This window comes from Pristis pectinata, chromosome 2 (assembly GCF_009764475.1).
Source record: "Pristis pectinata isolate sPriPec2 chromosome 2, sPriPec2.1.pri, whole genome shotgun sequence".
NCBI classification, from domain to species: domain Eukaryota; kingdom Metazoa; phylum Chordata; class Chondrichthyes; order Rhinopristiformes; family Pristidae; genus Pristis; species Pristis pectinata.
In genome coordinates, this window is record NC_067406.1 from 112,165,411 (window position 1) to 112,193,368 (window position 27,958).

A 27,958-nucleotide genomic window follows, 5' to 3' on the forward strand; every position below is an offset into this window, starting at 1 on the left:
GAAACTAACTTGTTTTCTCCCTTTCCCAGTTCTAATGAAAGATCTTTGACCTAAAATGTTAACTTTTTCTCCTTCCACAAATGCTGCCTGACCTGCTGTGCGTTTCCATTATTTTGTTTTTAGTTCAGATTTCCAACATTTGCATTTTTTTGATCATCAGTTACTGTTTGGAGCTGACATCAGCAGGTTCATCTTAATGTTACATCTCTCATAGGACCTTCAGAACTATTGATCCTCCACATCACAATGCAATCCTCCCTTAAGGTATCAAGCACAATCTGAGGTTGTTTCCATCCATTCAGTAACTCCATAAATAGCAAATGCCTTGTAGAAACTCAGCTCCTTCACAAGACTTATACTGTCTCTTCTGTTGCAGCATTATCATCTGACTTAACTAAAATTGCCTTGCTACAGTACCCCATGCCAAGCTTTTTTGCATCCCATCTTATTTGTGGATGCTTGCAATGCTGCAGCTGTTGTCCCAAAGCTCCACTGAAGTAGCTCTCTTATACTGCCCAAACAGTTTATGGACTCTTCCTCTGACTAGCTCCGCATCAATAATTACACATGTGCCAGTTCCTCTGAAACTGCTAAATCACTGATCAAATGGGAATCTGAACTTGGACTGCTTAAAAGAATCTAAGCTTCACTCTATTACATTGCACCATGGTCTAATTTGTTGACTCATTTGGTGATTGGCTGTGCAAATTTCCTCTTCAACCTCATAGTAGCCTCGCAGATGCTTCTGTAATGGACACCTTCTGCACTAGCACTTATCTGGCTGCTGTTGTAATGCAATATTTGCTTTACCTACTACTACATTAGTGAAGTGGACATCTGCACCAACCTTGCTGGTAGACACATGAACAGTTAGCATTGAAAACTCCTGGCTTCTGAAGAATGCTCTTAATAGTCCCTGTATGTCACAAAAGGTGTATATGTTGTTGACATTGCCAACTTAAGCTACAACTCTGTTTCTGAGAATATCACACTTACACTCCCTGCCATGCAATTTCACCACAGCCCTTGGCAGTATATTGCTTAATCTTTTCTTGATGTCATTGTGTCTAAATTTCCTGCATTGGACCAACTTCTTGCTTATCTCTTCCAGGAAGCCATTACATCTATCTACCTGCTTAGCTTTACCTTTAGCTAAAGCTTAAACTTCAGATACATTGCCTTAAACTGCGTAAGACTGACTCTGGTGCTTTGTCATGTGTAGCATCATCACTACACCTTTCCACAGGGAGAGACCCAGTCTATCTTTGCTTTACTCTCATCACAAATTATATTTTCTGTCACCATCTCAGGTAATGGAATAATAGCCATCAATCTTTCATTTTAATGACTACTTTGTTGGACCAGTAGCCAGTGATTTTGATTAGGTAGTTACAGTGAGCTCGAGACTTCTTGGCAGCTCCCAAGCTCAGCTAACCAGTGATATATTTAGGTGAAGTTGATCTCTTAACTGCCCAATGCTATGCTTCTTGCAAACATACAACCCTTCAATCCGAGTGACTCAATCTAATCTGTGTCCATGATCACTAGTGCATATTCCTAATCCATGATTATGATAGATAACTGGACCGATCCATGATTTCCAACAACTCAACTGTTTACTTCCACAAAATTAGGGATTCCTTCCTGCATAGGTGTCCAACATCACTTTGCTCTGCTGCAACAGAAACTGTGGAGATATTTCCAATATATCAAAGGGACAAGGAAAACATGATCTATTATTAGAGTATACTTTTTCCAGGTACTGAATGGAGAACAGAAGGTAGTTCAGAATTAAGGATTCTATGGTGAGACCAAGGTCCTAAGATGAAGTCCACATGCAACAATGCTGAACTGTTGCCTAAGTCTGTAGACAATGGTGGATGTTTGAAGGTGTGTTGCATGATGCATTTATGATGTATCTAAATAAGACTGAAGATCCAAGTGGTGTGTAGTATTGCCTGTGATAGAAGACAATTGAAAAGCTGGATGTTACCATAAGATCCAGAAACAGCAAAGAGACATGATAATCTAACCAGGAACCAATGTTGTGCCTAATACACAATTATATTAGAGACACTACTGACCATTGGTGAAAGATAAACCTAGCAACAGTCCAGATGAAGGGTCCAGATGAAGGGTCTCAACCCAAAACGTTGATTGTCCATTTCCCTCCATGGATGCTACCTGACCCGCTGAATTCCTCCAGCATCATGTGTGTTGCTCCAAATTCCAGCATCTGCAGTCTCTTGTGCCTCCAAAGATAAACTTAGTTTTATTCAAACACTTATTTGCAAAGACAAAGTACAGACACTCACAACTTGCACAGTATACTAACTGTCAAGGCACAAGGTGATAAGTCTTACACTTCTGGTTCCCTTGTTCTCTGAGTCCTCCTTCTCAGTGTCAGTCCTAGGTTCTCACACCAAGTTCCAATATTTGCTAATGAGTTAATTCCTGTTTCCAAGACCCATCTCTCTCCTATCCCTTCTGTTCTCCTCCAATCAGATGATACCAGATCAATAGTCCAGTCCTAGTCTGACCCATTTCGTCAATTTTTGTCACGTTACCACTGGACTATTGGACGTTACATTTTTATCTCCATCTTCCACTATACCATTTGTGATGAATCACAGTTGTTGCTGGTGAGCCAATCAAGTACACTGAAGCATAAAATTGATTGCTCCTGACCCCTCAGGCAAGGACTTCACATCTCAAACCAGATTATCTCTTCTTCCTGCTGTTCACGTCAGAGATGTCACTGAGATGCTAATCTTGTTACAGCTAGATGCCAGTGTTTTTGTTTACATCATAGTTGGCCCCTGGCTGAGCTTTATCCTATGGTAGACTGGTTTATCCTGTGATTCAGTTCCTTGCTGGTAATTTCTTAACATTCTCAGGGGACACGTGGGCCATGCAGGGGCGGAGCTTAGAGGGATATGGGCCGAGCACAGGAAATTGGGACTAGATGGGTGGGCACCATGGTCGGCATGGACACGTTGGGCTGAAGGGCCTGTATCCATGTTGTATTGCTCTATGACTCTGTGACTCTATTACCCATCCTTGTATGCAAGTCTTCAGGTGCTTATTCAAACTGAAACCTGTCAATTCTTCTGTTCTGCAATGGTGGTTTTTAACCGTTTGACTCCCACAGTCACTTCTATGGGAGTGCAAAACCAGCCAATAACAGGTGCAACAACCATGGAGAATGGGTTGTAAACTGATCAGTTACTTTAAAACTTATGCAACTAAGCAGCAGATTAGAATCACATCAAATAAGTTTTATAATGCAGTTCAGCTCAGAAGCAAATTCTTCATCTCATAGAAGTCCAGGAATTTAGAATTGAAATTTGAGAAAAATTCTGGTTCTTAGTGAGGTAAACAATGAGACTCCCGGACCTATGGGAAGAAAGAAGGAAGAAAGACCTGCATTTATATAACAGCTTTCACTTCCTTTTGAGAACATCCCAAAGCATTTTACAGGCAATGGAGCAATTTTGAAGTGAACGTCAGTCAACTTGGGTACTGTAAGCTTCCATGAACAGCAGTCTGAATGACCAAGCAATCTGTTTTTTTCCAAGAATGATGATTAAGGGATATTAAGAACAGCAGCTCTCCTTCAAAAAAGCACCATAGGATCATATCCACTTGAGCGGCAGTCACAGTTGGAAGTACTGTCTTTTGGGTGAAATGTTACACTAACACTTCACCCAAAAGACAGTCCTTCCAACCGTGCAGCACTCCCTTATATTTTGGTGCATATATCACTGGAGTGAGTCCAGAGCCTTCTGACTCAGAGATAAGAATACAGCTCACTGAGCCACAGCTAACACTTAGGAAGTCACCCAGAGATATACTGTATATCCAAGTACCTGTTAAACCTGATTTAAGACATTACAATTATGTGGTTGTCCTGACAAACATTCCAACAGTCACCAGCCCTTAGCAATTATGCATAGCCACCTGGGAGATTCAGAGGCAAATACCTGAAGGCTGAGATCACCTTTTGAACCATTGGAAATGCACATCCACTAATTCCATCAGGGAGTATGAGACTTACCACCACACCTACCACCAGACATGACAGCCTTGGCTTCCAGAAGCAAAGCTTATTGGAGAAGTCAGGATGCTGACCTTCTGTCTGTGCCCTATTATTTGAGTTGCACTTCCTGTCATAAAAGAACAATCCCTGTTTTATATCTCTCTGTTCACCAGTTGAAGGTTCCAACATGATGATGATAATTACCTTGCTCTTTGTTAAGGCCCAATTTAAGAAAGCCAGGATGCCACCTATCTTGAATCAGTGTTTCAGTACTTCTAAAATGCGCAAGTTAACCTCTCAAGAAAATATTTTCAGCAAACATTTCTCAGTAGCAGTTAATAAAGTTGACTTCTTATTATATGATCGTGAAATTTTAATGAATTGCCTGTCATGCTTGCCTTAGTTTCAATGACCAGTTTCAGCAATCCCGGAAAATCATGAATGGTAAAATTAAATCCAAGTCAAATTTTTGTCAAAAATAACAAATCACCGAAATATCGTACATGACATAGTACCATAAATTGCATAAGTAGTAACCAAAGCAGAAGGTCAGGCAGCATCTGTGGAAAGAGAAGCAGTTAAGATTCCAGATCTGAGAGTCTGCAGAGAAGGTGGGGGAGGAATGGATAGAACAAAGGAAATATCTCTGATATGGTGAGACCAAATGACTTAAAGTGGGAGTTAGAGTCACATAATGCTTTTTGTCTCTGTTATGTGTTACTAATAGCAGGATTGTGGAATATGTCCAGCAGACAGGCTATAATAAAGGTGGGAAAAAACCTGAACCAAGATCACAGATGGCCAGTTCTGATGCAGACAGAAAGGAAGAGCAAGTTACCTGAAGTTGTGAATTCAATAATATGCCCGATAAGATATTGAGATATTGTTCCTTGAGCTTGTACTGGGCTGTGTTGTAATAGTGCAGGAGGTCTTAGAAAGTAGCACAGAGTGGAAGTGGGTGGGTGAGTTAAAGTGACAGGCAACCAAAAGCTCAGGGTCACCCCTGCGGACCAAATGCAGACGCCCCACAAAGTGATCTCTCAATGTGCACTTGGTTTCTCCAATGTAGAGGCGGTCGTATTGTGAACACTGAATACTGTACAATGGAAAAAGTGAATGTTGCTTCACATGGAAAGACTGTTTGTGTCCCTGGATGGAGGGAAGAGGTGAAAAGACAGGTGTTGCAAACCCTGCAGCTGTATGGGGAAGTGCCATAAGGAGGGGAGTGGTAAGTGACAGTGGAAGAAGAGACCAAGGAGTTGTGAAGGGAGCGATCCCTTTGAAATGCTGAAAGAGGGAGGGGGGGAATATGTGTCTGGTGGTGGAAATTTGTGGAGCTGGCAAAAATTGTTAGGGGTGACCTGTTGAATGTGGAGGCTGATGGGGTACAAGTTGAAGATCAGTGGAACCCTGTTCTTGCTCTGTCCAGGAGTGGGGGTGAGAACAGTGGGCAGAAAATAGCTGCAATGCAGTCAAGGGCTCAGTACACCATGGTAAGGGTTAAGCCACAGTTTCAGGGCCATCTGTGCAGAAAGTCTCATTGTCAGAGCAAATGTGACAGAGACAAAGGAACTGGGAGGATGGAATGGAGTCCTTGCAGAAACAGGGAGGTAAAGCCAAATAACTGTGAGAGTCTCTGGGTTTTTAGAAGAAGTTGCTGGCTTAGCCTGTCTCCAAATGGAGGTGGAGAGGTCTAGAAAGGGAAGAGTCAAAGGTGGATCATTGAAGGTGAGACCATGAAGTAATGAAGGAAATTAGCTACAGAAGTAATGGAATTTTTGACTTCGGTATGAGAGCAGGGAGCAGTAACAATGAGTGCAGGAAGCGTTAGCAATGCAGTCGTCATCAATGTACCATAAAGAGTTAAGAGAGTGGGCCTGAGTAGGACTGAAACAAAGACTGTTCTAAAACTCCAATAAACAGACATAGACATAGCTTGGGCGCATGTGAGTGCCATAGCTACACCTTTGATCTGGAGAAAATCAGTGGAGTTGAAGGAAAATTTGTTCAATATCAGGACGAGTTCAGCCAGGTGAACGAGTTTGTTGGTGAAGGGGAACTGGTTGGGCTTTAGTTCAAAGAAGCAGAGGGCCTTCAGACCCATCTGATGTTAATTGGAGGAGTAGAGGGGTTGTATGTGAATGGTGAAGATGAACCAGTCAGGACAGATAATTTTGAAACTGCCAAAATGGCAGAAGACATCCTAAGTTTCATGGATGTAGATGGACCAGGGGAGAAAGAATGGAATCAAGGTAGAAAGAAATAAGTTCAGTGAAACAAGGGAGGCTGAAACAATGGGTCCGCCTGGACAGACCTGCCAGTGGATCTCGGGAAAAAGCTAGAAGTGGGCTGTGCAGAGCCAGGGCACTACAAGTTTGGAAGCCACGGATGGAATATCTGCCAAGAAAACACAGTCCGTGATTCTGTGGGAGACAATGGTCTTATGTTTTATGGTGGGGTTGTGCTCCAGAAGGCAATATGTCGATCTGTCTGAGAGCTGACACATGCCTCTGAAATGTCTTCCTGATCCTTGACTTCCCCTCTATCATGGTATCTTATCTATTTCCTGTATCTGCTCTCAAACCTGTCCTTTCACCTCTTCCATTCCCAATTTCTAAGGACCCAGTCTATTCAGGGGAAGGTGTGATTCACTTCCATATTTTCCAATCCAGTGTATTCCACTCAGTGTTTAAAATATGGCCTCTTCTGCACTGGATAATCCAAACACAGGTTGAGTGATCGCTTTGCAGAGCACCTGCGTTTAGGCTTCTGATTTCCTGCCACTTTAATTCTCCATGCCGTTCTCACTCTGATCTATCAGTGACCTCCTGCGCTGTTACAAGGAGAAACAACACTGAGCAACAAGCTTGAGCAACAACCTCTCATTTGTTGTCTGGACGTGGCGTAGCCTGCAGGACTCCATATAAAGTTCTCCAATTTTAGGTACTCACTCTTTCTGGCTGTCTCAACACTAAGCATTTCCACCAGTCATTTGTCTGTGATTTTGTCTGTTTTTCTCTCTCCATTAGTACAGCCTGGTCTGCAGAGCATTTCCTACAACACTGCTATTAGCAACGCATACCACAGACAAAGAAGGATAACATGCTTCTAAATGCCACATTAACTATCACCCTATCAGAGATATTCCCTTTGTTCTACCCATTCCTCTCCCTCCTTCTCTGCAACTGAAAACTAACTTGTTTTCTCTCTATCCCAGTTCTGATGCAGAGGATCGGATCTGAAATGTTAATTCTGTCTCTCTTTCCACTGGAGGTACGTTGTTCACTGGCTGGCACTGGATATTTTATGTCCACTGGGTGTTTGGTGTTCACTGGCTGGCACTGGGTGTTTGGTGTGCACTGGCTGTTTGATTGCACTGGCTGGCACTGGCTGTTTGATGTGCACTGGCTGGCACTGGGTGTTTGATGTGCACCGGCTGGCACTGGCTGTTTGATTGCACTGGCTGGCACTGGGTGTTTGATGTGCACCGGCTGTTTGATTGCACTGGCTGGCACTCGCTGTTTGATGTGCGCTGGCTGGCATTGGACCCGGCCTGCGCGAATACAAATCCATCCCGGCGAATCTATCCAATCACGTGACCAACTACCTCACTGACATCTGTTTACGTAACCCGTTCCTGTCCGGGCTGCTTCATGATTGACATTAATTCTGACCATACAGGGCCGAGCTTGGGTTGTGACGCGACGGAGGTGGTGACGATCTGTGTTGAGGAGCTGTTCGGGAGCGACATCCTTTCACGACCAGCCGGGCCGTTTGAGGACGGTGTAGGGGGGCTGTGCATGAGTACCCACTGAGCGGCTGAAGCTCGGGCAGGGTCGGCCTGTTTCAGCGTTGGGCTGCAAGGAGCTCAGGCCTAATGTGTTTTCGGAGACCCGGCTCCAGTGGTACCTTCAGCGCCGGCACTGCTCCGACAGCAAGAGCTCATTGCACGGAAAGTGTCCAGAGTGCAGGGTGCCCCCTGTAGTGAGGAGGGAGAGGACTGGGCAGGGTGCCCCCTGTAGGGAGGAGGGAGGGGAGTGGGCAGGGTGCCCCCTGTAGTGAGGAGGGAGGGGGTAGGTAGGGTGCCCCCTGTAGTGAGGAGGGAGGGGAGTGGGCAGGGTGCCCCCTGTAGTGAGGAGGGAGGGGAGTGGGCAGGGTGCCCCCTGTAGTGAGGAGGGAGGGGAGTGGGCAGGGTGCCCCCTGTAGTGAGGAGGGAGGGGAGTGGGCAGGGTGCCCCCTGTAGTGAGGAGGGAGGGGAGTGGGTAGGGTGCCCCCTGTAGTGAGGGGAGTGGGCAGGGTGTCCCCTGTAGTGAGGAGGGAGGGGAGTGGGTAGGGTGCCCCCTGTAGTGAGGGGAGTGGGTAGGGTGCCCCCTGTAGTGAGGAGGGAGGGGAGTGGGTAGGGTGCCCCCTGTAGTGAGGGGAGTGGGCAGGGTGTCCCCTGTAGTGAGGAGGGAGGGGAGTGGGTAGGGTGCCCCCTGTAGTGAGGGGAGTGGGCAGGGTGTCCCCTGTAGTGAGGAGGGAGGGGGGTAGCCAGGGTGTCCCCTGGAGTGAGGGGGGTGGGCAGGGTGCCTACTACAGTGAGGAATTGGGACAGGCAAAGGGGTGTCCCTTGGAGTAAAGGGGTTGGACAGGGTGTACCTTGGGGTGAGGGAGTGGGCAGGGTGCCCTCTGTAGCGAGGGGTGGTACAGGAGACAGTGTGACCACTTATAGTGAAGAGGGAACGGGGTATGTTGTGGCCACTGTAGATGTTCATCTGTCCATTGTGTCCAGGGGACAAGGTGACCTCTGCAGGGAGGGAGAGCCTTAGTGGGAAGGTGACCTCCATAGTGAGGATAACCAGGTATCAGGGCCCCCACTGCTGAATGGTTCATTGGGGAAATGTGTTTATCCTGGTGAGTGTGTTCTGTAATGGTTCAGAAGGGCAAGCTGTGCCTGAGAAAACTTAAGGACTTTTTTGCTCAAACCAAGTCTGCAATGGGGTGGTGTTAGAGCTTGTTCCTGCCGCATGTGGATTCAGTAGGATCTGATCAACTGAGGTACATTGCGTGAGAAAGGTATATCCATATCCTGGAGCCATGGCATGCACCTGTGGGAATTGGAGACAGTGGATCCGCCCCTTGGTTGTACTCCTGTACATAGTGGGTGTGGTGGTTGCTATTCCTCTCTGTGTCTGGGAGCTGCGAAAATCTGAGGTATTGTGATGGTCACATTAAACTTCATTGTAAGGTATTTCTGCTTTAAAAGGTATTGTGCTTAAATTGTAAAGGGTCATATTTTGTACAAATGCATTCCAAGTCAAATATGGTGGGACAATGGATCTTCAGCATTGCTGACAGTAATCTGGAGGAAGTGATCAGAATTTGTGAATGCTGTTGGACTTGAGGCTTCTGGTTAGGATGCTTTGTATTTGGGAAAGCTTCATATGGAAGGAGAAAGGAAGGTGATGTTCTTGATAAGAGAGTGAAGAAATAGATTAGATTAGATTGGGAGATGGTAAGAAGGGGAAGGAAAATGCAAAGGGAAGCACACACATCTTGAAGATGCTCAGTTTGCCTTGGCTGCCTAATTTGGAGAATTTCCTCAATTAAGTAATGTTGCGTCTCCAAAGAGACAAGAAAAGTTCATAGCTATTCAAAAGTTGTACCTGGTTAAGGGGTTTGGAGAGTGAGGAAGACCTGTGGGAATCCTGCTTCCATATTTAAAAAGCCAAATTCCATTACAAGGCTGGTAATGCATTTTTAGGGTGGATCTATTATAAACATGGGAATAAGAATTTAATGATAGAATATAAGGTCTGTGTGTGCCAAAAATAATTGCAGCACAATAAAGTATTTCCGTACATGGCACTCAAAACCAAACTCATCATCTCAAATCATTTAACTAACTTGAGATTTTTTTCTTGTGGTTTAAAACAAAATGCTTCTGTATGTATCCATTGTATTTATTTATTTTCAGTAATCTTTGCTATTTTTAAATCAAGGTTGGAACTCACAATAAAGCATGGTTCACGGCAGGTATTTTTGTGTTTATGACCATTCCAATATCGCTTTGGGGCATCTTGCAACATTTAGTGCATTATACTCAACCAGAATTACAGAAACCAATAATAAGGTACACTATAATTTCTGATTTTGCTAATTTCAATGCACATCTAAACAAATTGGTGAATATTAAAAAGTTTGATATCATAATTTTCTGTCCCTCTGCAGGATCCTGTGGATGGTACCTATTTATAGTTTAGACAGTGTAAGTAATTTTTAAAAATAAACACACTTTTAATGATTTCTTGTGAAGGGGTTTGCTTGTTTGTTAAGGACTAATGTGAAGACATTTATATCTCATTAAAATTAATACAATTAAAGAATAATAATTTAAGAAATCTAATTTTAACATAGATTCTTTAATTGATTTTCAGCCAAGATCTTCACTTATTGCAGTCTAAGGATATTAATTATTTTTAAATTGGTCAAATTGCCTCACTTAGATAAACCTCAGCATTAGAAATTTAGAAATTTCTTATCCAATTTAAACAAGAAGTAAAACTGGGCTTGAATTGAATCCATATTTTGGCATTCAAGCATAGTTTTTTTGTTCAGTATTTATGCAAGTATGTTTGCTTAAAGAAAATTGGTTCATCCATTGAGTTGATGGTGAGTTGTTCTGTGTGTCTGGGTTAAAGAGCAAATAGATTTTGTTTGCTGTACAAAAGACTATTTATTCACAAAAGAGCGCACCTTTTAAAAAGCAGAGGGAAAGAACTTGTATCAGAAACTACAGCAGCTCCTCCCAATGGCTTAGAATGGCACTGTTACTATAAGCGGCCAAAAAAATAAACTTATGAACTGGAGTATTATGTTTGATCATTCCTCCTTCCACAAAAAAACAATTTTCTCAGAACCTCTCCGAGCAAACTACAACCTCACTTCTAATTTCTCATGTTACTCCAAAATCTTGAACATGTGGTCTCCAGGATCCATGCCCAAATTTTTCATAACTCCATACTTAAATCTTTACAATCAGGTTTCTACTATATCCTCGTCCTCTAGGCAGCCATTAATGCAGTTGACCATATCATCTTGTGCCTCAACTGTTATTCAGATAAATATGCATGCTTTAGTTTTGTGCCACTTTTTCCTCTGAACTACACCTTTGCTGTCCCAATATCAGATTGCTGAGTGTTTCCAGCATTTTCTGTTTTTATGTCAGATTGCTTGTCTGAGCCTAGTTATGGAATTTTCACCAGCTAGAATGAAATTATTGTCTATAGACTTGAAATTCCATGACAAATTCTATATCCCTAGCAAATGCTTCTGGTTGAATCAAGCTATTCAGAATATTCACATTTTGTTTAACCCCAAGGTAGTCTTCCTACTGCATGTTCCCACTATCGCACAGGATACCTACATCTACCTTGGTCCACCTGCTTCAGAACCTCTCTTCCATGCCACATGTCTCTGCCAATTGTCTTGTGACCCATTCATCAACAATCAACCAAAGACTTTACTTCCATCTCCAGCTATTGTACATGCCCATTACCTAGAGCAGTGGTTTTCACCGGGGGGGGGGGGGGGGTGGTTTCACAACCCTCTGGGTCTTGGAATGTTCAAAAATGGGTTAAAATTGATTTTAACCTGCACAATCAAGACAGTGTTGCTGCTCTAAAAGGAAGTGGTCATTGTTTACACAGTGCACCTTGTGATTTAAAAAAAATCACTTCTTGTGAGTTTTGGTAGTTTCAATGGAAATATTTTGAAGGCTGGTTCTTGCATCAATGGTTTGATTGTACTGATGATTAGATTTATAGTAGGTTGGTTATTGGGTTGCATGGGTGAACTATTTGGTTAAGGTGGGTTGCCTGAAAACTTTGGAAAAACCACTATCCTGGAGCATGGTGTTATGGTGCCTTTGCTTACTTAGACCCCAAACCTGGAATGTACTCTTTACTCATTTGCCACTTGAACTTGCTCTTTTCTTTTTGACTGCCACTCATCTCAGTCAACTGGAACAAGGTTTTGATCAGCCCTTTAAATATTTTTCTACATAAAAATAAATGTTTTTCTACATAAAAATACAATACTAGTGCTTGACAACCTTTCAAAGCAATTGTCTAGTTATTCACCAAGTACAAAATGACTTCTCAAAATTAATTGTGCTAGTTTAACATAAAAAAATAGGAGCAAGTGTAGCCCATGTAGCGCCTCGAGTTTGCTCTGTGGTTCATCCTCCACAGTTCTTTGAAATTATTCCACAGCTATGCCCTCCTGAAGATGAAATAACTCTTTTAGCATTTGCCCTGTTAAGCCCACTGGGAATTATATTGTTTCAATGAAATTATCAATTGTTTTTAATTCAAGTGTTTAGGCATAACCTGCACATGCTTTCTTCATAACACCTTGATTCGAGGAATCAAGCTAATGAACCTTCTCGAAACTGCCTCCAATGCAAGTATATACCCTTTTTAAATAAGGAGACCAAAACCATACCAGTACTCCAGATGTAGTATCACCATTGCCCATGCAGTCATAGCACAACTTGCCTTACACACATCTCCTTTGTAATTCCATTTGCTTTCCTAACATTAGCATTTGTGTAAAAGGATACTCAGAAGCGTCTGTACGGCACTGTATAGTCTATCAATTTAAACTTCTCTGTCCTTTCTAGGAAAAGGAATAATTTCCCTACCTCATTCTCTATCTGCAAAATTTTTGCCCACTCACGTTGCATACCTATAAATCTTTTGCAGATTCTGTCTTCACAACTTGCTATCCCACCTTTTTTTTTATTTAGGCAGCAAATTTAGCTGGAACACTGTCCCTTCTAAGTCACTAATATTGATGTAGATAATTGAAGCCCCAGCGCTGATCCCTGTGGCATCCCACAATTAAGGCAGTCACTCAGTTATCCAATCCTTTGTTAGCTAACCAATCCTTTATCCTTGCTAATGTATTACTCCCAATGGCACAATAACCTTTTGTTGTACAATAACCTTTTGGAAGACACGTTATTGAATGTCTTTTGGAAATCCAAATGCATTTTATCTACTGGTTCCCCTTTATCACTCTGTTACATCCTCAAAGAACTCTAATAAATTGGTCAGATGTTATTTCCCTTTCATAAAACCACATCGACTCTGATTGTATTTTGATTTTCTAATTGTCTTGTAATACTGCCATAACGGATTCCAGCATTTTCCCCAATGACTTCCATTTGGCTAACTGACCTATAAATATGATTTCTGTCTTCCTCTTTTCTTGAACAAAACTGTTGCATTTGCAGTTTCCCAATACACTGGGAGCCTTCCAGAATCCACTTTGGAAGATCATGACCAATATATTCACTATCTCTGCAGTCACTACATTTATGGCCCCAAGATGATAGCCATCAGCTTTAGGAGAATAACCTGCCATTCAATTCCACTAGTTTCTTTGGTGATTGTTGTAAGTTCCTATGACCTATTTTGAAGTTTTGTTTTCTATAAAATATGTTAAAATAAGCTAACTATTTTTGAAGGAAACTTCCAAATTTTTTTCTTTAAATAACTTGAAGGAATGAGTCAAAGAAAATATATTTTGGAGCACATTGTTTCAAAATGGAATTGTTTGAGATAAATTGTGCAATTATGTGTCTCCTTTTACCTGCAACACCAAACTTGGAACCCTCAGATATATACATTTGTATCAAGGGATTAGAATTCAGGAAAGTGGAAGTAAAACAAATTCTAAATATTTGATGGCGTCATGTATTAGTTAAGTTTTTAAAATAAAAAGAATCTAAGGTGCCAATTATGCAACCGTTTGATGTTTAGACACACCTGTGATTTGTGTAGTATGGTAAAAGTCTAATTATTTTTACATGCAATCATTTTCTTTTTAACCAGTGGATAGCACTGAAATACCCTCACATTGCTATATATGTTGATACATGTCGGGAATGCTATGAAGCATATGTCATCTATAATTTCATGATCTTCCTACTGAGCTATTTGACCTATCAGTACCCAAACTTGGTGATGCTACTGGAAGTTAAAGATCAACAAAAACATCTGCCCCCACTCTGCTGCTGTCCATCTTGGCATATGGGAGAGTAAGTAGCAATCCTTCTACTGTTTACTCATCTCTTAAATGTAAAATCCGAAGTTCCAATTTTTCCATGGGAGTTTCAAAAGGAAAGTTGCTGGAAGTGCAGATTGTTTTTACTAAAAATTAAAACAAACCGACAATTGAGTACATCCCATGCATATATCTAAGAAAACAAAACCTTTAAAATAAATCCTGTAAATTTAATTTGAATTGTGCCACATTATTATCGCATGCTATATATTTTTCAGTGCTGTAGATTCCAGTTTGCAAGATCATTTTATTCTGTAGTGTAATTTATTATAATCTGAAAATAAGACAGGGAGAACAGCATATTGCCTTTGTACTTTTTAATTGTTTTGTATTAGGCATGGGTTAGCTTGCCAGACTCTTGCCTCTTAAGTCTCAAATGTTCTGGTTCAAAGTCCTAATGCAGAGATTTGAGCATAAAAACTTAGGCTGATGCTCCACTGCACCACCAGGAGACCAGTTCACTGTTGGTATTGCAAACGCTACAGTGACAGCACTGGAGGTCAGGATTGAACTTGTTTTACTAAGCTGTGAAGCAGCAGATCCACCAGCTGCACTTCTGTGCTACTCCTATGGAGTGCACATTAAAGGGAGTGTTTTTCTATTATTTGCCATATTCATAGCTTTCTGTGTAGTGTTCCTAATGAATGCAGATTCTGACAGCTTTTTTGCTTGTGCTTTCCTTGGTAGGGTGCTGCTGTTTAGGTGCAAGCTTGGAGTCCTGCAGTATACAGTTGTCAGACCATTTACAACAATAATTGCTTTGTAAGTAACGCTTTGAAGCAATGAATGAAAATCTATTTACCACTGTTTATTCCTTTGTTTATATAGGACTCCAAACACACACTTTGAGCACCACAGTTTTTTTTTCTCCAGTTGAATATGCTTAAATTAGTTTTAAATTCTTCTGTTTTTTTTAAACCATGTCCCAGTGTCACAATATCTGTGAACATCAAACTTTCAAACTCTGTTTTGCAAGCTTGGATCAGACAGGCAAATGTCATGGCCTGCCCAATGTAGCTGACTGAGTGTATTTAGGGCCTTGATGCTGGCGTGGGACAAGATACTGATGGAGGTTTGCTTACCTTTCCAGTAAATTTGGAGGACTTCACAAAGATAGCATTGGTGGTATCTATTCAGTGCCTTGAAGTGCCTTCTGCAGAAGTATACAGGAGGGAAGGGAATCACTGCTATGTGCTCGACCATCAGTTTTGTGCTAGGCCTGAGTCTTCATCTTCAAATACCCTTTTCCTCAATTGACCCAAGGCTGTGCACTAAAGGCATCATCAATGTTTGCTTTCACCGAGGGGTGACTCCCAAGATGTGAGAAGTGGTTCACATTTTCCATGGTTTGCATTATGTACCTGTATCATTGGAGACCAATTTGGTAGAGTGGGGGCAGGTTAGCAGAGGATCTTGATCTTGTGGATGTTGAGTGTAAGGCCCAACATCTCACATGCTTCAGTGAATGAGCTGATAATGGCTCGGAGCTTGCAAATGCATGCATCATCTGTAGCTGGGCTACTGGGGTTTGGGTGATTTAGATTCTGGTGTATAGTCACATATGGTTGACTCTTAAGTGCCCTCTGAAGCGGCTTGGCAAGCTACTTTGTGAGTGAACCAACACAAGGATCCTCTGATGAAAAACACTATTATGTTGGAGGAACTCAGCAGGCCAGGCAGCATCCATGGAGAAAAGCAGGTCGTCAACTTTTCAGGTCAGGACCCTTCTTCAGGACTGAAGATAGGAAAAGGGGAAGCCCAGTATATAGGAGGGAAAAGCAGGTGGACAAAAGAGGGGAGGTGGGGTGGGCACAAGGTGGTGATAGTGATAGGCAGGTGTGAGGGAGGAGGGGAGAGCAGACCCATCGGGGGTGGGTCAAAGGTAAATAGAGAAAGGAAAAAAAGGGGTAGAAAAAAGAAAGAGAAGCCTGGTGGGGGGATTACTTAAAGTGGGAGAAATCAATGCATGTGCTGTTAGGCTCAATGTTCATGAGGCACAACCCCCCCCCCCCCCCCCACCAAGCTTCTCTCCTTCCCTTTCCTAGCCCCTCTTTTTTTCTACCCCTTTTTTTTCCCCCTCTCTCTCCTTACCTTTGACCCATCCCCTGATGGATCTGCTCTCCCCTCCTCCCCTGCATCTGCTCATCACTATCTCTTACCTGTATCCACCTATCACCTGCAGAAGGGTCCTGACCTGAAACATTGACCGCCTGCTTTTCTCCACAGATGCTGCCTGGCCTGCTGAGTTCCTCCAGAATCATCGTGTTTTTCATTTAGATTCTAGCATCTGCAGTTCTTTGTTTCACAAGGATCCTCTCCTCATCCATGTACTTGTGCCAGCTGGATCTGTCCATGATAGAACTGGTAGTAGTTACCACTATGGAGTCCTCCAGGAGACAGAGTCCTGAGGACATGTTCTATCATATTGTGTGGCTTTAAAAACATGCTAAATAGAATGTTTACAATTTCTGATTAAGTTTCAAAACTGGGCATCCATGAGTGCTGCCTTCCATTAGCAGCAGCAAAAACGTACATCACTGTAACCTCTTGTTTTGTACTGAGAGGTGAGGGCATGGATGGATTTGGCTTTCTCAGTGCTTAAGATGTCAGACCAAAAGAAGTAAACAAAAATTGATCTGTGAGCATGGCTGATGTGTGGATGGGATTTGGTGCGAATGAGAGCACGAGAAGTGGAGGTTAGGGTGCACCCAAGTTACTTAAATGGTTTGTAATTTGAAATTGGCAGTATAACTTCAAAATCTGTGGATGACATCAAGTTTTGGGGGGGTGTCTGGGGAAGTTTCTCAGTGTGTGAACAGAAGCCTGAGATTTACATAATTTTAAATGATGAAGGCTGATGGTCCTGATCTAAATCACTGGCAAAGTTGGCATGATCTGTTATGTTGTTCATTTTGTTTAAATAATTATTCACAGGCTGACAGTTGGGCTATTCAGTTATAACAAAAGCAGTGTGATTCTATTAATTAAAGGCAGCTACCAGAGAATGATGTGACATTCTTGATATTTAATTTTGTTTTAGGATTTTGGCATGTAAGCTTGGAGGTGGGCAAGTATGCTATCAAGTAGTGTGCCTTATCCAAGGTCAGTAATTTAGGTTTCATTTCTTTCATAGAATCTGCGAGCTCATTGGAGTTTATGATGAAGGGAACTTCAGCTTCAAGAATGCTTGGACGTACTTGGTTATAATTAACAATCTTTCACAGCTAGTAAGTCTTGATATATGTGTCTGCTTATAAAAATGTAATTTTGATTTTCCTAGTTTGCTGCACTTGATTCCAAATTTTGGGGACAGTTTGTCTTTTGTGTTGGTCTTAAATTTAAGGATTTTTCAACCTTCTCCCTCTAAAATGAAACTTAAGTTTTGATTAAATTTTGAAAAGCAGCAGCTATTCAAACAAAACTAATTTCTGATTCACTCAAAATCATATGCACATTCAGTTATATTTTTCTGTATTAAAGACATTGTATAAATGCTGCTGCTTATTCTTGTAATTCCGATTAAGTTATTCTTTGTTCTTCCAGTTTGCCATGTATTGCCTTGTGTTATTTTATAAAGTGCTACGAAATGAATTGAACCCCATCCAGCCAGTGGGCAAGTTTCTCTGTGTGAAACTGGTAGTCTTTGTATCCTTCTGGTAAGTTTTTTAAAAGTAGCTTTTGTTTTATTCTCCTAAGACTTTTATTCTTTGATTTTAAAAAAAAAGCAATAATTCTCTTAAAGTTTAATTTAATAATATAAATTGGTTGAATACATTTATGGAAAGAACAAAACCCAAATAGTTGAATTGCTTTTTAAATCATTTTATTATGGTTATTAAAAATTCCTTTTCAATCCTTTTTAGGCAAGCTGCCTTTATTGCATTACTTGTGAAAGTTGGGGTGATATCTGACAAACGCACATGGGACTGGGAAAGTGTGGAAGCTGTGGCTACTGGTCTACAGGTAATTTTAGCAGCTTCATTTCTACAACAACCTCAAAAGCAGCATCTCTTACAGAATCTATTTTAGTTTGCAAGGATGGTTAATTAGGAACAGGTTATTTTTGAGCTAGCGTTGTCGAGAAGAATAATTGTAATGTGATAGAATTTTATATAAAGACTATGTGATCTAGTTTGATCTGAAACCAGTGTTTTTAAACAAAGTGAATGATTTTGAAGGGTGTCTCCAGTAGATTGCTGCAATGAAAGGTTTGACAATGTCTAACACTGCAAGAATTAATACTTAATTTTCTACAAATGTATACCCGTTTTTAAAGCACAAAAGCCAAAAGAAGTGTGTTCCACTCGTGGCAAACAAGGTTATAAATAATAGATTAAATTGTTGCCCGAAAGAGCAGTAAGCCTGAGAATTGGGAAAATTTCAGAATTTGGCAAAGGAGGATCCAAACACTTTGGATATTAGAAAATGAATATTAAAAAATGAATAAAGGACTATGAATACGAATAAAGGAATATTAGAATATGAGAGCAATATAGCAAAAAGCATACATACAGTCTGGAAAAGCTGCTGTAGATATTTAATTAAAAAGACGAGCAAAAGTCAATCTGAGACTGAGACAGGGGAAATGAAACAGGGAATAAGGAAATGGCTGAGAAATTAAACAAGTACTGTGTGTCTGTCTTTATGGAAGAAGGCATGGAAAATCTCCTGGAAATGTTGGAGGACAACTGGTTTGAAGTGATTGAAGAAGTTAAAAGAAATTAATTTTTCTTTAGCAATGCTAACATTGAAGAAGCTAGTGGATGCTGAACACTCACAATTTCATCTACATTCCAAAGTTATGAGAGAACTCTCTGTAGGTAGTAGGTATGCTGATTGTCACCTTTCAAAAATCGCATTGATTTTAGAACTGTTTCCACAGATTAGAAGGTAGCCAATGTAGCCCCACTATTTGAGAAAGGAGGAAGAGAGAAAACTGGTAGCTCGTATTGGATTCACCTGTCATGAGGGAATATACAACACAAGGTTGTTTAACAAAGTTGGATCACATGAGATTGGGAGTAATGTTCTGGCCTGAACTGAGTATTGGCTAACAGTCAGAAATCAGAATAGGAATAAATGGGTCATTTTCAGGTTTGGCAGCTGTGACCAGTGCTGGGGTATCACCAGTTCACAACTGGTTTGGATGCAAATTTGCTGCTGATACTAAGCTAGGTAACAGTGTGGGATTTGAGGAGGATGCAGAGCGAGTATAGACCCAGCCTGCTTAATCTCTCCGTGTACAACAAAACTGCTATCCCATTCATACAGTTTAGAAGAATAAGAGGTGACTTCATTAGAATGTCCAAAATGCTTGCAGGCCTTCACACTGCAGATGCAGGGATGCTTTCCCCAGGCCAGGGTGTCTGCAACCAGGGGGACACAGTCTCAAAATAAATGGTCACCCATAAAAGATCGGGATTAAAAGAAACCGCCCAGAGATTGGCAAATCTTCGGAATTTTCTACCCAAGAGTATATTCAAGACAGAAATTGATAAATTTTAGTGGAGGAAAATGACACAGGCAAAATATCAGCCATGATCTTATTGAATGGTAGAGCAGGCACAGGGACTGAATGGCCTATTTCTGGCTTCATTGGTTATGAGAGTACAGGTCACTCCTAGTTACTGATGGAATTAAGTTCCTACCCTTTATGTGAGAATTCATATGGTAGGTTGTACAGTAAACCCTTCACTCTCACTGGGGATACATTACAGAAATACTGTGAACATGTGCTAGTAACTCTCTGCTGTTTGTTGCTTCAGTGGTAGCCACCAGTTAAGAGTTGTAGTAAATAGTGAGAACTGTCAGGAGCTAGTCAATCTCCTCCCTGTAAGAATGTAGTAAATCAAAAGCAAACTGCTTGTTCTTACAAGCCAAAACATACAAGTTACTCATGGAACCTCTGTTACTGCCAAATGGAAGAGTGCAGTTGCTTGTAAGTATTTTTCCATTTTAAATGCTTTTTGCTTAATGGGCTCATTTTTCCAATCAGAAGGGCTGTGTTAAATATTACTGTTTTGAAAGACAGCCTCCAAATGCATTCCCTACCTTCAATGTAGCAAACAAAACCTTTTAAGCAACAATTTAAAAAAAACCTGTTGTTGCAAAGATTTGAATAAACATTTGCTACCTGGGAGTTGTGTAATGATAGATATGCAGATGAGGAGATACTGTCACCATACATTAAACAATTATTACTGTGTAAAATAGTGACCAAGTATTTTCCAATTTTTTCCTCCAGGTGTGTAATTTTAAATATAGAGAGGAGGGAGGAAGTTCACAATAGAATAATTGAACACAAAATGCACATTAATTATAAAGTTCCAAAGCTAGTTAAATTTGGAGATAATGGTGGGGAATTTGAAGTTAAGTAGGGAAGGAAAATGCTAAGTAATTTTATGTGAGTTAATTTATCTTCAGAAGTGGGGGAAATTGCAGGAATATAAATAAATGTCTTTTCCAGAAAGGTGATTTAAATCAAACTGAGGGGCCCAACCTTTGTGCTTAAAGCATCAATTCTAAGTTAAGCAAAGGTTGTCGCAGTTCTGCCAATATGATGTGCTTGGGCATGTGCAATGATGTCAAATGGTGTTTAATGCTTTTAGAACACTACATTCCATACACGAGGCTTGCAAGAGCACTGAGGAAGATCTTAACTGGAAAGTTCATTTTTTCTGCATTAATCAAAGAGCTCCTTCCTGCTTGTGCTACAATCAGACAATTCGAAGCTTCCGTCTTCCTCCAAATTTAGAACGCTGCCTTAACATGCTAATACTTCTGATCAATCCATCCAGTCCATGTTTACGCAGACATTCCCCTCCACCCAAGTTCTCCTCCTCCTATCTGCCCCTTAATCAAATACCTGGCGCCTTTTCCACAATCCTCTCTCCTATCCACTTACACTGCACATACCTCCCTTACAGTCTACTCTCTGACCTACCATCATTGCCTCCCACTCTGTGATCCTCCCTCTCTTTTTCTGCAGTCTCCACAATGGTGGGGGGTCATGAAGGAAAGGACTTGAGCCTAGTGCATTGTAAAAACTCTTTCAGTAGTTGAACCATAGATGGTTCATCTCTGGACTAACTGAAAAAAGTTGATTGTTACGCAGTCATATAATACATAGAGGAAGATCAATGGGACCAATGTCGATCATCATTAGGCATTTGTTTTAATTGGTTAGAATTTGAAGTCATTTGGTAGGAAATTTGCTGGACAGTAATAAAAATGAGAATAGAATACAGTAATAAAAATGTTGAATTGATAAAGGAGCAAATATGAACAGTGATGCTGCCATATGTTGGAGAAGGCACTGCTTATAAAAATGAAATATTAGAAACAGTGACTTGAAATTCCAGTTGGGAATAGCAGCTCCTGCAACTAAATTACTAGATAAGGTCCAGAAAAATGAACAGAAACTAGTTTTTGCCACGTAAGACTCTATGAACCTGGCGAGATCAAAAAGCATCTTTCAATGAGGTCAATAATCTTCCAGCAGCAGTTGATGTTTGGCTCTGTGCATTTCTCTGAAAAGCCTGTAGAGCATGTGTCCTGTGTTATGCAGCTGCTTGGAAAGATCTTTGATAAAGACCACCACACCCCTTACAGGACCACTTTGGCAAATGTGTATTCCAGAAGGAGGTTTTTTTATCCATGAGGGCAGCTTGTGGTGTTTCTGAGACTGGCTGTCCATGAGGGATCTGACAATGAGGGCCTTTTTCATCACCAGCAGAGCCATTTGGAAGCTGTGATGATGCATTTTTGCCAAATGACTTTGACAGTCCAATCAAGGGTACATCCAATGGAATACATTTTCAGCAGAGCCCCAAGAACATTCATTGTAGAACTTTGATTGATTGATTAATTTAATCTTCTGTACAAACTTTGAGGGATAAGTGGTATGGCAGGATTCACTGAATAGAACATTATCCAGCAATATAACCAGACACATATTCACAACACCAGCAACAGGTAGAACCTCACCATAAGGTGAAACTTGGTGTTTGCATTCTGAGACCTGCACAGCTCGATGCATCCATGCACAAAGGTGGCCATCAGAATGAGCACCATATTGGGTACAAACCAGCCAATTTGGCTCGAACCATCTACACTAATATTAATGATCTACATGCGTCTCCAGCCATTCCTCTTAATCTAACGTTCCTTTAATTAGATACAGTTTAATATATTAACTGTGGGAGCTGGCTAAAATGAAGAAATGTATAATGTGAAACAAAGTAATTTGATCAACTATTTTTTCTATTTTCCTCAGGATTTTGTAATTTGTATTGAAATGTTCTTTGCCGCGATTGGTCATCATTATAGCTTTTCCTATAAGCCCTATGTACAGGAAGCTGAGGAAGGCTCCTGCTTGGATTCATTTCTTGCCATGTGGGATATCTCTGACATCAGAGCAGACATATCAGAACAAGTGCGGAACGTTGGTAAGGAAAGCGCGTATTAGTGAGATCATTTTGCATGTTTTAAGTTTATTCATTGACACTATTTAGATTTAAAGTGGAAAGATTTCAACCTTTGTAGTGCAAAGGTGTCAGTTCTTAAGTATCATCTTGAATTAGTTCCAAGTGAAACCAGTGGCAATTTTGTGTTGTTTGTTTCAATAGTAATCAAGTTATTAGAAGAGGTCTCCCAATAATACTGTAGTATATGTCGTATATTCCCAGACTAGAAATACATACTTCTGTATGGAAGCTAAAAGGTAGAGAGAGAGAGATGTCTACTTAACTAGCCAATAGGAATGACTCTTGCAACAAAGCAGCATTTAAAACGTGTTCTTTATTGACCTGAGCTCACCTAGCCTGACAATCTTGTTTTGGACAGGACTCCATGTATCTGAAAGGCATTCTTCAGAAGTAACTATCAGGCTAATTTTCTACTTGGAATCCAATTGAGGAGGATGGTTCTGATTTCAATCTGTTCTTGAACCAGCTGACCTCAGTCTGGATAATAGTGTGAGAACTGCATTTGGTCTTTGCTTTTGGGTTTGCGAGGTGCAGATCATTCACTGGATGAGGATTGTTTGTGCTTGGTTGCAGTACCCCATTGTGAGGAAGTAAATCTGCTTGCTACTGCTGATTTGGCCAATCGTCTTAATGTGTTCATTAATTTTCCTCTTTGAACTCTTGAAGTTAACTTGCAGCCAAGGCAGGATTAACTGACATAAATTCCTAGATTATTTGCAAGCTCTTAAACTTTGGCACATTTCCCATTTCCTGGAATCTTTGGAAATTGGTTAGTGCTTCTAACATCTCACCAGGGTCTGGGATACACATCCTTCAAGTCTCTTAAAGATTTCCATTCAGTCTTAAGTACATTTTGGGCAAAAAAATACTCTTGAATGTTTGTCTTCAAGGTGAATAATTCCCTCCCTCAAGTACTCCCAATTATCCTATTTTCATCTTATTTAATGAAACCTGCTATCCCCCCTACTGTCACAAGATGGCCTTCTTTCTCCAAAATTTATTTATGCATTGAAAATATTATTCTTTCCTCTTGTAGCTTTTGAACCAAAAGTACAGGTTTTAAACCAGTAGTAGTACAATGACAGCTTTTTATGGCTGCTGGCTTCCTGTGGATAGTTCAGTTTTGTCACAGATTTGACAGGTGAGGAAAATTGTCTGGGAAATCTGGGATTGACCAAGGAAAAACTTAAACTTAGAGGTGGCAGGTTATCATTTTACCAGCTGGTTCTCATGATCTACAGAGTAATTTCATTGTCAGTAAAAGGATATGAATAATAATTTGTAGCTGCCAATAAGTTTGCGTCCAACAGTTGTGCGCAAATGCATAAAATCTCTGGTTAATCTCGAATTGCTGTAACGGCTGTACTGATGAACTTTATTTCAAATTTCATCTGCAAGGGTGACATTCTGGACACCCTTCAGACCTACCTAATGGATAACACAAGTATGGTCTCCTAACTAGTCTCCAAACATAACTCCTTTTATAAATAAGAAAGTGTTCTGTTTAGGGAATATTTAATTTTACAGAATTTGTTCATGGTAGTCCAAAGTTCTGGTTAATAAATGTAAGCACGGTTAAGCTGATGGTGTCATAAATCACTTGTATCTGCATGGCAGCTGCAGGATAAATTCAGTGAGTAATGCATAAATACAGTTAGTGCAACAAAATCAAGATAATTTATGGATCTTATTGAGGCGTACTCAACCCTATCACTTGTTTTTGAATGTTTAAATTTTACAGGAAGGACTGTGCTGGGTCGACCAAGGAAAACAAATGTTACTGTAGAAGAAGAGCACAATGAACATACCAGCCTTCTCTCTTCAGCGAGCCAGGACCTGAATTCTGACACCTCATCTCTCCCACCTTCTCCAATGGGATACTATCAAGGATTTGGACAAACACATGCAGCTCTTGCACCCCATGATTTACCAAAAGAGAGAGAAAATGAAGATGCCTTAAATTCTGTGCCCAGCAATTCACCATAAAACTCCTGATCAAGATGTATGCATTGTTGCTTAAATTATGACCTCAAGTTTGCTTTAAAGCCACATCCTCAGATGGTACTATGGATAACCAGACTGAGCATTATGGATGAACTCGACTTGAAAAATTTAAATATAGAAATCTAATGCTGTATATTAAAATAAGCAAACTGATAATGATTGATTAGTGTTGAACCAATATATGTACAGAACTTTGTGGTTTTAAGAAAAGTCATATGAAATAACTAACTGTATTGTATAGAATGTCTGTAATGGTTTTTAATGGAAGAAATTGCAAAATGTTGTCCAAAGCATTGCAGAATTCATCAAATATCTCCCAAATTACTAATTAAGGAACATTATTGCAGTCCAAATTGGCTGATGTACTCTTAATCTTAATAGTGGTATGATCCAGAACCAACCGGGGTATTTTATCTTGTTTGGTTTTGCTTTGTTTGGGAAAACAATTTTAGGTAATTCTTCAGGGAACGTAAAACAAGGCAAGGGACTACCTAATTAATGGTAGGTTACGGTACTGCAAGTATAGCACAACAGTAGGACTTCATGGCAACAGCTCCTGAAGGTAGCAAGATAGGTAGATATGGTGTTTAAGGCAGCATACGAGATATTTTCCTTTAGTGACAGAGACATGGAAGACATGCTAGAACTGTAAGATATCATTCACAGCAGCATATGGTTCTGGTAACCACATTACAGGAAGAAAATGACAGTGGTAGGGAGGGTCAGTTGTGAAAGGATCTTGCCAGAGACTGAAGTTTAGTGACGAGGTGAGATTAACTAATTTAAATTTGCATTTTTGGAACTGAAGAGACTGGGATGTTAAATGTTGTGATAGGCTTGCGTAGGGTGGACCTATTTCCCTTAACAGAGAAGTCAATAATTAGGGACTGCAAGTTTAGGGGGTTGGGTAGAAAGATCAGTGGGCATCTGTGGGGAGAAAGTGAATGTTGTGATAGAGTAATGGTTTGGGGGGTGGGGGGGGAGCAGAAGGGGTTGGGTTTGGAGGGTCTGGAACTTGTACCTGAATTTAAAAAGTAGTTGGATAAGATTTTGATGTGTAGTCCCCTACAGGGCTACAAACCAGGAGCTGGAAGTAGCATTAGTCAGAGTAAAATACTGCCTTGACTAGTATGGACATGATAGGCACAGGAGGCTGCCATTCAGCCTTAAATTTATATTGAGGCATTTTTGAATACAATGGTTATTCCTTCAGATTCAGTAAGATATTGTTTGTTTTTTCTCTTCACTTTTATTTCTTCACTGAGAATTTTATTTTAAAGGAGCAATCTGCTCAAAATTTGTCCTGGTCATTAATTTGAACAATGGCTGAGGGATCTTGTGCACAAATTGATTGTAAATTTTTTTTGTCTACATAACTGACTGAAATTCCACAAATCATTCTTTGGGCTGTAAATCATTTTGGAATATCCAAAGCACGTCAAGAGCACTTTATAAATGTAAGTTCTGATTTTACTTTTCATTGGCTGAGTCTTCAATACATCCTGCAGTATTTACTATTTTTGTTTTTGCTCGACTTTAGCCATTAGCTTCTCTCATCACATTTATCCCTTTGGAGAATAGTGCAAAGGAGAGGAAAGAATCGCAACTGCTCATATTTTTAAAATGCTTAACGTAGCAAGATGTCCCAAGGTGTTCGAAACATAATCTGACTGGGGCAGCAACACACTTTCCATTACTATTATCCCTTTTATACTAGCTGGTGGGAAGCTTAATCCTGCACAGTGTTGAGAGCTTTATAGACTCAAACATTGTGTTTATTCATGAGGAGGATAGGGTAGAGGGACTAGGAGTGAGCACAGCCATGTGATGCTAGTATTCCATTGGATATTGATCTGGGAAGCACCTTTAGGTATAACACAAACACTGCATGGTATTCTATTTTAATATTTTGAAGTGCATTCTGCACACCCTAGGAAGAGTTTGTCCAATGTGCAAGATCTCCAGTTTGTTTTATTACAGACCATTGTAAATCCAGGAGTTTAATTTTTAAACAACACATAGTCCACACCATGTTTGTGAAGCCAAACTGAGCAGGACAATGCTGCTATAGTAAAGCAAGCATTGTACCAAGACAATGCTACTGTAATAAATCACTGACATTACATGTGTAGCAGCAGTAGGTTTGATAAATATATCCAATATATTTATTTCCTGTTGTCTTTCAAATTTCTGAAAAATTGCAGTTCCAATAACTCTACAGCTGAAAACTATTGTTGATCTTGGGCCTATTTTGAGACTTTTTTTGTTGCATGGATATGAAAGAAAAAACAATTATAGTTGCTACTTCTGGACGGTCGCCTATTCAAGATTAATACTGTAAGTATATTCTAACCACATTTCAAATCTGTGTAAAATCATGCATTACAATTGTTGCAATGCTTAGTTGCATTCAAAAATGTACTTTTTCGGATTTCTTCCTCAATGCTGTAACTTGGAAAAGGTTGGGTGTGAATCAGAAAAGTACGTAATAGCTATTCTAGTATAATAGTGTTTTAACAGTAAGATTGATTCATCTGTCAATGTAAATTGTTAAAATAGAATTATCACATAGTAAACTGTCAGGTTTATAATAGGAATAAATTAATATTGCCTTGTATAAATCAAACTGACAAATGGAATAAACTGCTAATCTGTCAAATGTTGGGCATTATGCTCAGAAATGAGTGAGATATCTTGCAAATTTTGCTTATTAAACTGCATTTTAACAGATCAATTTGGGCAGTAGAATCAATTAAATTTACAGATTATGTAAAATTGTTTTCTATGTTAATCCCCATGTTCATTTGTTAATTACAGGGGCTATATTTTAAGTGATCCAATCGGAACGGTATAGAGTCTTCAAAACAACTTGACCTAGTAATCAGAGTTGATACACCGCTTAATTTGATAATTACATATGCAACTAAATGAAGTAAGGATTGTTACTTTTCTTGAAAATTAGCAATTAGAATATCTTGTTAAATTTGCATGAAAACATCAAAGTGAATTTTTTGATGTTTTACCTATACGAAGAATGAGAAAAATAAACATTTTGATTTCTTTAACTGGTATTTAATACATTTATTTTTAATATGTGGCTAATTGGACAATACTGGATATTGAAGTAGTTGCCACAGTGACTGTTCCAAAGACAATCATGTAAGTACAGGCGACCCTTGCGTTACTGCTGTTCGGGTAATGGAAATTCGCCCTTTTATAATTCACAAATCATGACCCAAAAATTTGAGATAAATAATAAAATTCACTCTCAGAATTTTTGTTGGGGGGGTGGGGGGAAGAAGTAACTAAACAAACACTT

At 40.2% G+C, this 27,958-nt stretch overlaps 1 protein-coding gene across 2 annotated transcripts; it reads left to right on the forward strand.

Moving 5' to 3' along the window:
- The first annotated feature begins 8,617 nt into the window (after positions 1-8,617).
- Positions 8,618-27,702, forward strand: tmem184c (transmembrane protein 184C). Of its 2 annotated transcripts, XR_007958283.1 has the most exons (11): positions 8,618-9,232; positions 10,021-10,151; positions 10,250-10,286; positions 13,918-14,123; positions 14,837-14,911; positions 17,283-17,376; positions 17,693-17,805; positions 18,013-18,112; positions 22,425-22,596; positions 24,377-26,976; positions 27,457-27,702. XR_007958283.1 is itself a non-coding variant. In XM_052039733.1 (10 exons), exons 1-10 carry the CDS (start codon positions 9,116-9,118, stop codon positions 24,619-24,621), a joined length of 1,290 nt encoding a protein of 429 aa, XP_051895693.1. In that variant the 5' UTR covers positions 8,618-9,115; the 3' UTR covers positions 24,622-27,702. The 2 variants fall into 2 exon arrangements, 1 of the variants encoding a protein (XP_051895693.1); XM_052039733.1 differs by having other exon boundaries at positions 24,377-27,702.
- Positions 27,703-27,958: the final 256 nt, after the last annotated feature.